This window comes from Armigeres subalbatus, chromosome 1 (assembly GCF_024139115.2).
Source record: "Armigeres subalbatus isolate Guangzhou_Male chromosome 1, GZ_Asu_2, whole genome shotgun sequence".
In the NCBI taxonomy this organism is placed as follows: domain Eukaryota; kingdom Metazoa; phylum Arthropoda; class Insecta; order Diptera; family Culicidae; genus Armigeres; species Armigeres subalbatus.
The window spans coordinates 133,943,782-133,958,527 of NC_085139.1; the positions used below are offsets into that span (position 1 = coordinate 133,943,782).

Consider the following 14,746-nt stretch of genomic DNA (forward strand, 5'->3'; position numbering starts at 1 on the left):
TCGCGAGGGTTTTATTAGCTCCAACAAAAGATATATCTCTCACGGTTCAACGCTGCTTTCAACTGATCGATTATTTTGGAAAAATATGTATTTTCCAGGTCTGGCCAAATTAGGCACTAAGTTGGCCAAAACCGGTGCACTTCCCCTATCATGGCTTGTTATGATTCGGAACAGTTTTTGCCTTCTTTTATCGTTGTTCGTTATCTATTGAGAGCGTTTTCTGCAAACCCTGACTTTGTGCAATCTGAATGCCATAGGGGATGCTTTGTGGATCTCATTCGTCTGTTGACACTTAATCCTGAAGAGAGTTGATGAGATTATTATCGCGATACTACTATTGTTCTCCATATGCCACATCTTCTTCAAGTCCACCGCCAAGTCGTGGTTGCGATACAGCAATATCGATAAGGATTATTTTGTGGAGTTACACCTTAAGGAGTAACGGCTCGCTCAGCTCAAGCGTACGCTTTAGCATCTTGTGTGATTAGTGTAACAATCCACGGACGATAGTGATTACCGTGGTGCTATAATCACATAGGAAAGTGACACCACCCACGTGGTGCTGGCCTCCCAGAAGTTCGATCGGGACTGTGCGTCACCAAACAGTCCCCAAAAGTCCGTGATTGCCATTTTGCTCACGGTGAAGCCCGTTGGTATTGAAACCGACATAGAAACCTGGTTCCTGAGTCCGACTAGGCCTGATTCCATCCCGTCCGGCAGAACGTGCTGGTACCCAACCCCACGGCGCAGTCCATCGAAACCGTGAGTTTTAACACAGTGGAGTGTTCCCTAAACAAATTAGTTGATTTTTAAATAAATGCGCTAGCAACAAATTATCTTGTGTCGCGAACATTATTTGCATGCTTCAAACATTTGATTTTCAGGTTGAGAACAAATTAAGAGAACAGGTAATTCTTTCTTAATGCGGTATTGTGCCGGCCCCGAGATCCCCAAGCGGTGAGCTGGCTCGGGACGTACGGACGTCAATGACACAGACGCATGGGCGTCGTTGATAGTAACAAGTTATGGTTCTCCATGCTTTGGAACTACTGGGATTGGTGATGCATCTTCCTTCTACTGCATGTTGTAGGGTAACTCTCTCAATGGACGATGTTAGGCTCACATTATGCTTGATGAATGCGACTCGTACTATTTGTTCTAACGCCTCCACTTCACCACCCGGAAACTGCCTGTCAACAAGAGAACGGCATACGTGTGCCTTCTTGATGTACGGAATACACGTAGTGTCGATATCGCGTCTAATCATGATCTCCTCATCGGCGAAATGCGCCTGCATATTGCGCGGATTCGTCGGCAGGAGGAAAGAGTTGAACGACGGTTCAACGCACGCCGACTGGAAGATGTCACGGTGAAACGGTCCTGCATTGAAGAACTGAAAACGCGTGCTGCAAATGTTCCGGAAGGTGGCAGAGCGTGGAAGATCAGTGGACCGCCATTAAGAATGCCTTCATCGCCACCGGCGAGAATAATCTAGGTGAACTGCGTACCCAGAGAAAACAATGGATCACCGATGAGACCTGAAGGAAGATAGAGGAGCGAAGAGAAGCCAAAGCCGCGATAGAGCGATCAAAAACCAGAGGAGCCAAAGTCTCAGCTCTGGAGAAGGAAGTAAAACGCTCACGTCGATGGGACAACCGAGGAAGGGGGACTGACCGAAGAAGGAGAGAGAGACGCAGCAACTGGGGACATTCGCCTCCTCTACGATATCTCACGACGCTTAAGCGGGGCGAAGATGAATGCAACGATGTCTGTGAAAGACGCGAATGATCAGTTATTGACCGACCCAACTGACCAGCTGAAACGCAGGGTCGAGCACTCTGAACAACTTTTTCAAGTGCCAGCCAGGCCACCACCACCTCGGCATGATCTGTCTAGGATCCGACGTATAACACGTGTCAATACCGAAGCTCCATCACTGCTAGAGATTCAAACAGCCATCCAAAGCATGAAATCGAATAAAGCCCCAGGGTCGATCGCATATCAGCCGAGATGCTCAAAGCTGACCCCATGACATCCGCTCAACTACTGCATCGTTTATTTCGTAATATCTGGGACACCGTTACTTTCCCGGTCGACTGGCTGCAAGGTGAAGGTGCCCAAAAGGGTGACCTGACTATGCAATAGCTGGCGAGTCATTATGTTGCTGTGTACCGTTCTCAAAGTTCTACGCAAAGTTATCCTAGCACGGATTCAGGAGAATAACGATGCGACTCTGGCGGCACCAGGTCGGATTCCGTGCCGGAAGATCCTGTGTGTACCATATTGTCACGTTCCGTTTCATTCTGGTCGAAAAAGCTTTCACTCAATCACGAAAATATGTGGGGCGCCTTAAGACGCAAGGGGGTTTCTGAGAAAATCATCGGCCTCATCGAGGCACAGTATGAGACCTTCTCATGTAGAGTGCTGCACAATGGGGCCTTGTCCGACCCTATCCTATTTAATCGCCGTTAATGTTGCTCGTCGAAGTCGACGAGATTCTGGTAGGTGCGATTGACCGTGAATCAAACCACGGGTTGATATGGCAGCCTATACCCATGGAGCACCTAAAAGACTTCGAATTGGCTGATGACGTTGCACTCCTCGCTCAACGGCGCACTGATATGCAGAGTAAGCTTTACTACCTTGCTGAGCGCTCATCTTCGGCAGATTTAGTCATCAACGTTAACGAAACCAAATCGTTAGATGCAAGTTTCTTCAAGTTTCACAGTAGCCGGGCAATCAGTGCAGAATATTGAAAGCTTCCAATATCTTGATAGCCAAATGGTGTCAGACGGCTATACCAAGATCGACATAGACGCACGGATCAAGAAAGTAAGGGCTGCCTTTACGAGTTTAGGAAATATCTAGAAAAACAGGCAGATAAGGGGCCGTACACATATTACGTAAGCACTTATCGGGGGAGGGGGGGTCGGTCAATATCTTACGCTCCATATAAATAAAAAATCATTTGCATAAAAAAAAATCTTACATGAGGGGAGGGGGGGTCGAAAAACCCAGAAAAATTGCTTACGTAATAAGTGTACGATCCCTAAGTGAACGCACCAAATACGAATTTTCAACTCTAACGTGAAATCTGTGCTGTTATACGCTAGCGAAACATGGTGTGTATCAGTGAAGAACACTCAACGGCTGCAGGTGTTCATCAACAGATGCCTGCGGTGTATTATTCGAGCCTGGTGGCCTCACAACTGGATCTCAAACAACGAGCTACATCGTCGTTGTCACCAGAAGCCGATAGCAACAGAAATTCGGGATCGCAAGTGGGGCCGGGTCGGCCACACTCTACGTAGGGGTGGAATGAAATCTGTTAACAAGCATTAGACTGGAACCCAGCGGGACATCGCAGCAGAGGGAGACCCAGCGGCTCATGGCGGCGAAGCCTCAATAAAGAAGTAAATGAAGTCGACAGAAATCAGACCGCATCGTGCTTTCGTGCTGTGCGGTTCTTTCTCTCTTTGCGGAAGGAAGTTTTTAATACTACCCGAAGCTATTTTAATTTCAACGGTGCTTCTTAGCGCTATTTGTACCCACTGATCCCGTTACGATCTTTGCAAGGACCCGTGCCTTCGTTTTACGTTGGACCCGTTTGCGGAAGTAAAATTCCGACAAGCGGTGGTAATCCTGCAGGGACACCGTTCTGGGAAAAACCTCTTAGAAGGTCACGTCTCCACGCTCAGCAATGAGTATTAACAAAAACAAGAGGAAGGGAGTCTCTGAATTCTCCACTTCCTTCAAAGAAACAAGGTTTCAAGACCGTCCTGCCCAAGCGCGGAAAAATAGAAGGAAGCTGGAGAATTCAGATATTCCTTCTAACTCTAATATCGGAAATAATTCTTCTCCAATCGAACTGAGCAATCAGTTCGATTTGATTAATGATGAATTGAGCAAATCGAATCTACCTCTAGCCCAGGTGATTCGATTCATGCGAAAAGCAAAGGATTCCGCCAATTGTGGTATCTGTTGCCGAGTTTTCTGGCTTCCGGAATGAGATTTTGAGTAACCTTCAGGGGATCAAGGTTTCATTTCAGATTGCTAGGAAGGGTGACTGCCGCGTTTTGCCGGGATCCTTTGACGATCGCAAACGTCTTCTTCACTATTTAACTGAGAAGCGCCATAAATTCTTCACATACGACGACAAACTGAGCGATTGTTCAAAGTCGTCTTGAAAGGTCTCCCAGTGATGACAAATCACTGGATGAGATTAAAATTGAAATTTCTCAATTACTTGGATTTTCACCAGTCCAAGTAATTAAGATGAAAAAGAAATCCCATTCTGGTACTTCCCAGAGGGGCATTTCTCAAGAATTTTATTTAGTTCATTTTAACAAAAGTGAACTAAATAATATGAAAAGTTTGGAAAAGGCCTGTATTATGTCTCATGTCCGTGTTACATGGGAACATTTCCGCAGGCCTGGGGAAATTTCCAAAACCCTACCCAGTGCCGTAAGTGCCAAAAGTGGGGTCATGGAACCAAACATTGTCACATGGATGCTAAATGCATGATTTGTGGTGGAACCTCTCACGCCAAGGACGCATGTCCTGTGAGAGAAGATTCCAATAAATTTAAGTGCGCAAATTGTGGGGCGATCATAAATCTAATTTCTGGGAATGCCCTTCACGCAAAAGTTTTGAATTCCCGTGCAAAATTGATGACGGAAATTCCAATCGGATCCCAGATTCGACGGGTAGAAATTTTTCAAACGCTCAAATTTCGAAACCGGTTACCGGTCGAGCAATTCATACCCACCACAATTCACAAACAAATTTTGCTGCTCGTCAACGGGTAGCAAGCACTTCAGTAAATTCCAATTTTCGAATGTACCTACGTATGCAAACATCGCTGCTGGTAGACAAAATTTCTCTTCTCAAAATGAGGTTTATACCCATGTCCCAACGGAAAATAATGGTCATGTTGTTGATTCAGGTAGCATGACTGCTTCCGATTTTGATTTTTAACTGAACAATTGCATAACATGATTGATGCAATGTTCAAAGCAAATACCATTCCTGAAGCTGTTCAGGTTGGTATAAAGTACACACAAAAATTGTTATCGGACTCCGTTTCAATGGATCCAAATAATTGTGTGAAAGTTCTAAATTGGAATGCCCGCTCTCTAAAGGGTAAGGAAGATGAATTATTCAACTTCCTTTCAGTTCATAATGCATATTGCCATTATAACTGAAACGTATTTAAAACCAGGACTCTCCATTAAAAGAGATCCAAACTATTTTATCTACAGAAATGATCGTCTTGACAGCGCCTGTGGTGGGGTCGCCATTGTCATTAATAGACGTATCAAACATAAATTATTTTCTTCGTTTGAAACCAAAGTTTTTGAAACCTTGGGAGTTTCTGTTGAAACAAATTTTGGTCAATTTTCCTTCATTGCTGCCTACTTGCCTTTCCAGTGCAATGGGCAGCAAAGGAATTTGTTGAGAGCTGATCTTCATATTCTAACTCGCAGCAAATCCAAATTTTTCATAATTGGTGACGTCAATGCCATAAACACCGTTCATGGAATAATGCTCAAAGCAATTCCAATGGTAAAATTTTATTTGAAGATTGTTCTGCGGGATATTATACTATTCAATATCCCAATGGACCAACTTGTTTTTCTTCCAGTCGAAATCCTTCTACAATTGATTTAGTTTTAACGGATTCAAGTCAGCTGTGTGGCCAATTGGTAACTCATGCTGACTTTGACTCTGATCACCTTCCTGTGACATTTGAAATCTCACAAGAAGCCATTTATAATCCAATCAGCTCTACTTTTAATTATCATAGAGCTGATTGGGATTTATGAAACGTATATCGATAGGAATTTTGATGTTGATATTCCTCTCGATACCAAAAGTGATATTGATAATGCTCTCGTATCTTTGACAAATTTAATTGTCGAAGCCAGAGGCATTGCAATTCCGAAATGTGAAGTTAAATTCAACTCCATTATTATTGACGACGATCTTCAGCTACTGATCCGTCTTAAAAATGTGAGAAGAAGGCAATACTAAAGAACTCGCGATCCCGCGTTGAAAGTTATTTGGCGAGATTTGCAAATGAAATTAAAAAACGTTTCGCTATTCTGAGAAATACCAACTTTGAGAATAATGTCTCGAAGTTGGATCCCAGTTCGAAACCCTTTTGAAATTAACAAAATTCTTAAAAACCTCAAAAGCCAATTCCAGCGCTTAAAGAGGGAAATAAAATTTTATTAACAAATGGCGAAAAGGCTCAAAAACTTGCTCAGCAGTTCGAGAGTGCCCATAATTTTAGTCTAGGGTCTCACTAGTCCAATTGAGGATCAGGTTACACGGAGCTTCGAAGACATTCTCAATCAAGAGAATGTTTTTGACCTTCGTTGGGAAACTAATTTGGATGAAGTGAGATCTATTACTAGAAAATTTAAAAATATGAAAGCCCTGGGTGATGATGGTATTTTCTACATACTTATCAAAAAACTTCCTGAGAGCTCTTTATCCTTTTTGGTTAATTTATTTAACAAATGTTTTCAATTGGCATACTTTCCAGATAAATGGAAAACGCCAAAGTTGTTCCAATTTTGAAGCCGGACAAAAATCCAGCTGAGGCTTCTAGCTATCGCTCAATCAGTTTGCTTTCTTCAATAAGCAAACTGTTTGAAAAGATTATTTTAAATAGAATGATGGTTCATATTAATGACAATTCTATTTTGCTGATGAGCAATTTGGTTTTCGACATGGGCATTCAACCACTCATCAGTTATTAAGAGTTACGAACTTAATTCGGCTCAACAAATCTGAAGGATATTCGACTGGAGTTGCTCTTCTTGATATAGAGAAAGCATTTGACAGTGTTTGGCATGAAGGTTTGATTGTAAAATTGATGAATTTTAATTTTCCTCTGTACATCATTAAACTGATCCAAAATTATTTATCAGATCGCTCACTGCAGGTAAACTATCAGAATTCTAAATCTGATAGATTACCTATAAGGGCTGGTGTCCCCCAAGGCAGCATACTGGGGCCCATTTTGTATAACATTTTTACTTCTGACTTACCTGATTTACCACCAGGGTGTCAAAAATTTTTGTTTGCAGATGACACGGGCCTTTCAGCCAAAAGGCGAAGCCCGTGTCATCTGTAATAGATTGCAAAAAAGTTTGGATATTTTCTCCACTTACTTGCGAAAATGGAAACCAAAACTCAGCTTATAATTTTCCCACATAAACCGAGAGCTTCTTATTTGAAACCTTCTAGCAGACATATTGTCACTATGAATGGGGTACCAATTAATTGGTCTAGCGAAGCTAAATATTTAGGACTTCTGCTAGATCAAAAATTAACTTTAAAAATCACATTGAAGGCCTTCAAGCCAAATGTAACAAATATATTAAGTGTCTATATCCACTTATAAACAGAAAATCAAAACTTTGTCTTAAGAACAAACTTTTGATTTACAAACAAATTTTTAGACCTGCCATGTTGTATGCTGTGCCAATATGGACTAGTTGCTGCAATACCAGAAAGAAGGCACTTCAGAGGATTCAAAATAAAATTCTGAAAATGATTCTGAAGTTGCCTCCGTGGTATAGTACCAATGAACTTCATAGAATTTCTAATATTGAGACATTGCAACAAATGTCCAACAAAATAATTTCCAATTTTAGATAAAAATCGTTGCAATCTTCTATTGCAACGATTAACTCCTTGTACCCTTAGTATAAAATAGGTTAAGTTTAGTTTAAGTAGAAAACATTGTAATTCCTACATGGTTCAATTCAACCAGAGGAAAAAATTCTAACTGCTAGAGGCAATTGAAATGTATTAATAATAACTAAAAGCGTAACATAGCAAATAAGGATGATAGTGTTAAGAAAACACGGAACACCTAGTCTAAGAGATGAATGCATGTATTAGATAATTAGCAAATAAAATTAAAAAAAAAAAAAAAAAAAAGTCGACCGAAATCTAACCTGGCAACAGGTTAAAGCGATAGCTGAGCAACGCTCAGGATGGAGATCTTTCAAGTCGTACCTTTGCACCACCGGAGGTGTATAGGATTCGTAAGTAAGTCATAAAACAACCTAGGAAGATGTTTCTCACGGATGTTCGAGCGAAATCCTAGGTAGGGCTAAAGTTCCCTAGCCCCCTGTAGTTACGCCAATTATGCTCATGTTACTCAAACGTGTTTGACCGAGTGTATGCGGGGTAGCGCATAGGTCTTTCAACCTTTGAAGGCCTTTAACCTTTGTAACCTCCTAATTAACGGCGTGTCGGTTGCACTGCCACTTTTATCCCGCATTCACACTGTCAAGCATGTTTGACAAACATAGACTCTGCCCTTGGCTCTGCCTCTAAAAAATTAAATAAGTTGGTGCTATGTTGACGAGTTGACCAACTTGGTTCGTCACACAGCTCTACAAACGGTCGAGTGTTTTACTCTATTTTTCTGGTGGCGAAGGCAATGTTTGACGAACATGCTTGACCGTGTATATGGCGGGTTGCACATAAATAGTTTAACCACCTAATTGATTGATGTATGTTTAATGTTTATTGCTTAGATTTTGCTCAAATGTATCACACGCTCAGAAGCAAATTACGCTACATCAAACATCGATGACGTTTTTCGTGAGTATGTATATCATCGGTTTCGAGCATAATACCAAATATGGTCCTACTGGTTTCTAGACTTACGAAAAAAGCTGTCGGCAATCTAATGGTGTGCCGGGAGAAATTCGATTTCAAAGTGCAATCGCCAGCTCTGTTGAAGAATCAGACAGAATTTTTGAACGGTGTTTATAACAATATTCCACCATCTGCGACAAATGGGACGCTTGATAGAATTATGGAACATAATAATGGAATGCCTCGCATTTACATACGCTACGGGACAGGGGGGTTTAGGTGGCTATGTCTTCATATGGTTATTCATGATATAAGACCCCTCGATTTCAATAAGGATTAAACGAAGTAAAGGTGTTTTCGGGATCTTTAAGTATCCCGTTTTTCCGCGTTTCCTCTCAGTACTCGCTGTTTTCCAAGATCGTGAAAGCTCCAGCCTTTGTGGTTTCTTCGAACTGTTTTTAATATTTTGGTCTTTTGACCCTTGGCCATTCCGTCAAATTTAGGCAAATCCGCTAAAAGGCTTGCTGTTTCAAATAAATGGTCCAATTCTCATTATTATTTGATTGGGTTGATAATCCTGTTGCTGGTTTAGCACTTGACGCGCAGTATGTAGAGAAGAACGGTCCAAAATGCACCCCTTAAGCTTTTTCGAGGTTTCCACCAATATAAGCAAGAATACCATACCAAGCAAGTGCTATTTCAATGTGTAGATGCAAATTTTACAAAACCAGCTACATTTCACAATGATCTTCTATTCAAAACAATAAGGTTTTCATGGGGGCCCTCCTTAGCCGTGCGGTAAGACGCGCGGCTACAAAGCAAGACCATGCTGAAGGTGGCTGGGTTCGATTCCCGGTGCCGGTCTCGGCAATTGGAAATTGTCTCGACTTCTCTGGGCATAAAAGTATCATCGTGTTAGCCTCATGATCAGGGAATCAATATTCGAGCAACGCCTAACAATATACCCTTTGTCATCAACAGAGCTTGTTACTGACAAACGCATCTTGCAACAAGCCTTTGTCAGAACCTGAACACAATATAACAAGAATCATTTGCCTTACGTGCTCTGATATTTCCGAGAATACGAGGCTATTTTTGTAATCAGCGTTAGATTCTTGAATATTTCCATGAAAGTAAAAACTACGATAGCATAAAACCGAAATTTGCTCTAGAGAGAATGCAAAATAACGGAATAAAAAGTTAGCAACAAAATTGTCTTCTTTTTTGTCGTGGACAAAAATTTTCGGATCTTTGTCAATATTATCTCCGACAAAACAAAGCTTTGTCGTTTGTTTCATATGCGCATCGACGAAAAATTGATGATATACGAATGCAAAAATGGTAACCTGGCTCAGAAACCTCGCAGTTAATAACTGTGGAAGTGCTTAATGAACACTAAGCTGCGAGGCGGCTCTGTCCCAGTGTGGGGATGTAATGCCAATAAGAAGAAGAAGAAGAAGAAGAAGAAGAAGAAGAAGAAGAAGAAGAAGAAGAAGGTTTTCATGACTTTCTAACGCATTTAAAAAATGTTTTTAAAATAGGCCTAGGGCAAAACGCCCGAATGGTGGTGTAAAATGACCTGATTGCATGTATAATAATGGTGAACGCATGGTTGTTTGTTTTTTCTTAATGGATTGAACTACAATCTTACGGGTCGTTTTATTTAAGTGAATATGAAGGGATTTTGCTCATTTTTTTTTTCAAAGGAGCTCAATAATGGATAACTAATTATGAATTGTAATGATAATATTATGTTCATAAATGTCCTACAACAGATTGTATGATTGTTTTTTTTTGTAGTGAGGCCATTTTGAACCGGGGGTGCATTATGCACTGTTCGCGGGACTAGCTGCTATCAAAGTAGATCGACTTGGCTTGTAATCGACTCGTCCTTTTTAATTCCCGCTAGTTACCTTGCACTGAAGGACTTTACTTGAAATCGTTGAAAAAGAGTCAATAAACCAGTGCTCGAAGAACCAGACAGGTTACTTTGCACTAAGAATCTTACAGCTAGTATGCTCTACGTTTTAAAAAGCCTATGCCACAGAAGAGTGAATTTAGGTATTCCGGACACCAAGGGTGTTTTCGATCTGTAAACGAACAGCAGTCTTTATACTAAAACCTTAGGTAGGATTTCGATTTTGAATTGTTTTTTTTTAATGCTTGAGTGTTTTGTCCATGATGCCGTAAGCAGTTATTTCCGAGTATCAACATTGGTTTGTAAAATGCCGTTGCACGACAACTAATCTGATCTTTTTCATCAGCAGTTTGAAAATGCGATAGACTATAACTTTTTGCATTGATTTTGCAATGGCTTAAGTGAAACTTTATGCTTCACACCGTTCTCTACGACCACGCCGACGTCACAATCCACTGCTTAGTTGCTGTAGACATTTTAATGACGAGAGCTACTGTTTTGACTTTAATATTAGTATAAATACTTTTAACAGAGGTTAAGGTAACTACTTAAGGAATTAGTATGTACGACAATTCCATATTGACGACACTGGACAAATAAATTAAATAATTTATTTTATAATGAACGAGAAAAGCATCATTAGCATTAGGTGGGTAAATCAAGGTTTTAAAGTTTGTTATGATTAAAATGCATATGAAAAAAGCCCTGCACATATGGCAACTCAGCTCGGAAAAATTATAAATCCAATTGGAATTATGATTCACTCCATTTCCACCGATGTGATTTTAGCGCTGTTGTCGGCGAAATGAGCATGACTCTAATTTGACAACGTCTGACAAATCAGCTGGTCTTGAGTTTGAGTCCTGAGTTTGAAGGCCGGATTATTTAAATTATTCGGAATCTGAGTAAAATAGTTTGAAAATAATAACATCTTTGGAAAGTTTAACAACTTTTGCCGAGAAAGTCAAGAACCATGAGAATATTAGCATTAGCAATCATATCTGTTACTCTAATGTCCGGTTGGACAAATGCAAATAAAGCTGCAGACAAGTATTCTAAGCAGGCAAATGTTTTACCTGATTCGGAAGTATATGAGCCGGATTTCCGAAACATACAGCGTCCATTTCGGATGGCAAAATTAAATTTGGTTTGGACAAAAGCTCAGCACGTAAGTAATCAGTTCCATTAAGTTTAACAAACATTTTTATTGTGTTATGGTTCATAATTTACAAATAGCATCCAGGACACACAGTTGCAAATATCATTTTACTAGAATGAAATTCATTAAAATGTTCCTTTCTTTTTTCGTCATATATTTTTATTTTATGCTTTAGTTAGTTTAGATTCAGTAGGTAAAACAGTCTTTCTCGGTCAAATCTAAATAATCAATTATAGGTAATCATATGTAATATGAGCACACAAGTGAGAACAGTTGTGAATCGCATATCAACATAGTTCTTTTTTTAGATAGATAAGCATGTTTTATTTTGAGATATACAGTTAGTATTTAATAAACGTTTTTTGCAGCGCTTGACGGAACCAAAATTGAAATCTCTTTACACGGAGCTGAAGATTCATGATAAGGAAGAAATTGCCTGGAAACAACTGAATTCGCAGCACAAAGATAAGGAAGGTTTAAAAGAAGCGGAATTACGAAAAAAGTTGATTGGGATTATGAGCACATATGGACTGCTGGAATATTTTGACGATACTCAAGACCCTGAAAAGTACAAGCCGTATAAGGCATATTCCGGTAAGGTTGACAACTATATGAACAAAAGTTTGTTCAAAGACAAAAAGCTCAACAAGCTTTGGGAGAAAGCGGAAACTTCTGGGTTCACTGTGGAAGAATTGAATGCACTGAAGGAAGAATTTGAACACCATCAGGAAAAAATTGATGTCTACTACAATCTACTCGAACAGTTGGGTGACGATGACAGTAAATCCGGTAAAGGGCACGAAAATGCTGTGAATGAAGAGGAACACGATAAGTTCAATGAAATAGGAACGATCGAGGAGGATAGCAATGATATCATGACTCAACAGAAAACCGAGGGAAAGCAAAACTCCTTTTTGCACAAATCTAATCAATTAAGAGATAAACATCGAGATATCAAAGACAACTTCGACCGCCTGGAACGAATTGCCGCAAAAGGACCCAAGAGTCAGGATTTTATTGAACCGAAAGTACAAGGATTGTGGAGAATAGCGGTGAGTTCGAACTTTACGGCTGATGAGTTGGCTTCGTTGAAGGTGGAATTATTGCACTACGAGAGTCGTTTGCTAAAATTGCGACACATGCATGCGGAACATGCTTTGAGTATGGAGAAGCATAAAAATGCCAAACACGGTGATAAAGCAGATACACACAAAATGATGGAGGAAAATATCAAAAAGCAAACAAGGAAAGTGGAGAAGATTCAAGAGGATGTAGAGAAACGCATTTTCAAGCATTCGGAGCTATAGACTGTTTTATAAGTATTAGAATCTCAGTAAAATGTTTTTTTTTCTATTTAAAGAATACTTTGAGCTTCCATTGTACATCCGAATGATACGTATCATCGGATTCGTAAGACTAGATTCAGACTGTAACATGATGGAGGGCCAACTTGATGATATTTCTCATGTTGATAATTTGAACAGCCATATGTTATTCAATATGTAGACTGGACGGCCCATAAAAAAACATGTTTTGATATCGACATCAAATTGAATCTAAATCATATGAGCTGATTACTCATTTCGTTATCATAAACCATCATCAAAATTAGTTTTATTTTTTTTATCATCGATAGCAGAAATAGTTTTCAATTTGATGTCACATTAGGAATTTTCTGCTGCAGGTTTTGTAATTTTAACAATTAAAACGACCAAAAGTATGTCTGTCAGTTGAACTTAATATATATATATTTTTTATAATTATTAATACTATTAAAGATGTGTTTATTGAAGATACAATACAATTAACAGAGAGACACAGACAAACAGACATAACACTCATAAAATTATCATCGCACTGATTTACTGGTCAATTTAAATAATCATTAGTTGGCCAGTCGATCACTCGTGGTGCACGCATCGGATTCGCCCCAGTTTGACGTTTGCTCACTATCGCCATCTGGTTCGTGATTTGCCCAACTTAGTTTAAACAACAGATGTCGGACGATGCTTTGATGTGTGAATGTCCAATGAGTTATTACAAAAGTGTCGTATGTATTTCTTTAATTCAACGTAAATGTCAAATAAAGGATTAAATATACTAAAAAACATATTGATTTTATATGTCGTGTCATTCATTTATAACTCAAGTATGCGTACGGAGTAAGCTGTATTTGTAATAAAAACACTAAATTAATTTTTGCTAAAACTTTTAATGTGTATTTGAAAGAACCTTCTCTACTTAGTGATTGTTTCGCTGGCATTAGAAACGACGAAACATGCATTTATGAAAGGTGGAAAATCTCACTGATAAGAGAATAGGTTCTATCCCATCTACATTAGTTAACATTAACGCGCTCAAACCCAAATACACGTATGCGTACACACGTGAATGCGTGTTACAATAGCAGATATACGAGAGGAATACTCAGAACCACAAGAACCGAGCCGCGTAGAAAAGTGGCAACAAGAGTAAACTCGGCTGAAAATGAAAGATGGATGTACGGATGATCTTGAATATATGTAGACCAAGAGAGAGCATGGTGAGATCAACTTTTACTTGACCCAGGTTACTAATGCTTCCGAAAGTATTGAGACATGTTCGGTCACGCAGATTTTTCCTTCTGACTCGTTACGCGGGATAGAGATACCCTTACGTTGTGCGTAACGGAGTAATTCTGGTACCTTTCGGACTAGCGCGAAGAAAGTTGGATATAATAGGTCGTCTCTAGTTTACCCAACCCTACCTAATGGCATTCCTGGAATATCTTTCTTGATATTCATATAGATTTCACGTCTAGTAACACGTAACACATCATAACCAAGTGAAATTTACCTGGGATTCATTCACGTGAAGTTCGTTTGACCCTGCTAAACTTGGACAGCATCGAAAAAAGTTCTGAATCAGATATATCTTGGGGTTGATCAGAGATTCTCACATAACGTAACACATAACGCTACATGATGCGATCCGGAGGTGCAAATCGGATCGAGTGACTATTGCCACTAGACCACAATCCGCGTCGACTGCAACTTGTTGCGAGC

The 14,746-nt window shown here is 39.9% G+C and overlaps 1 protein-coding gene across 1 annotated transcript; it reads left to right on the forward strand.

Annotated features, from left to right (window-relative positions):
• The first annotated feature begins 11,372 nt into the window (after positions 1 to 11,372).
• On the forward strand, positions 11,373 to 13,894 carry LOC134206534 (alpha-2-macroglobulin receptor-associated protein). The gene is made up of 2 exons (XM_062682265.1): positions 11,373 to 11,711; positions 12,071 to 13,894. Exons 1-2 carry the CDS (start codon positions 11,517 to 11,519, stop codon positions 13,007 to 13,009), a joined length of 1,134 nt encoding a protein of 377 aa, XP_062538249.1. The 5' UTR covers positions 11,373 to 11,516; the 3' UTR covers positions 13,010 to 13,894.
• Positions 13,895 to 14,746: the final 852 nt, after the last annotated feature.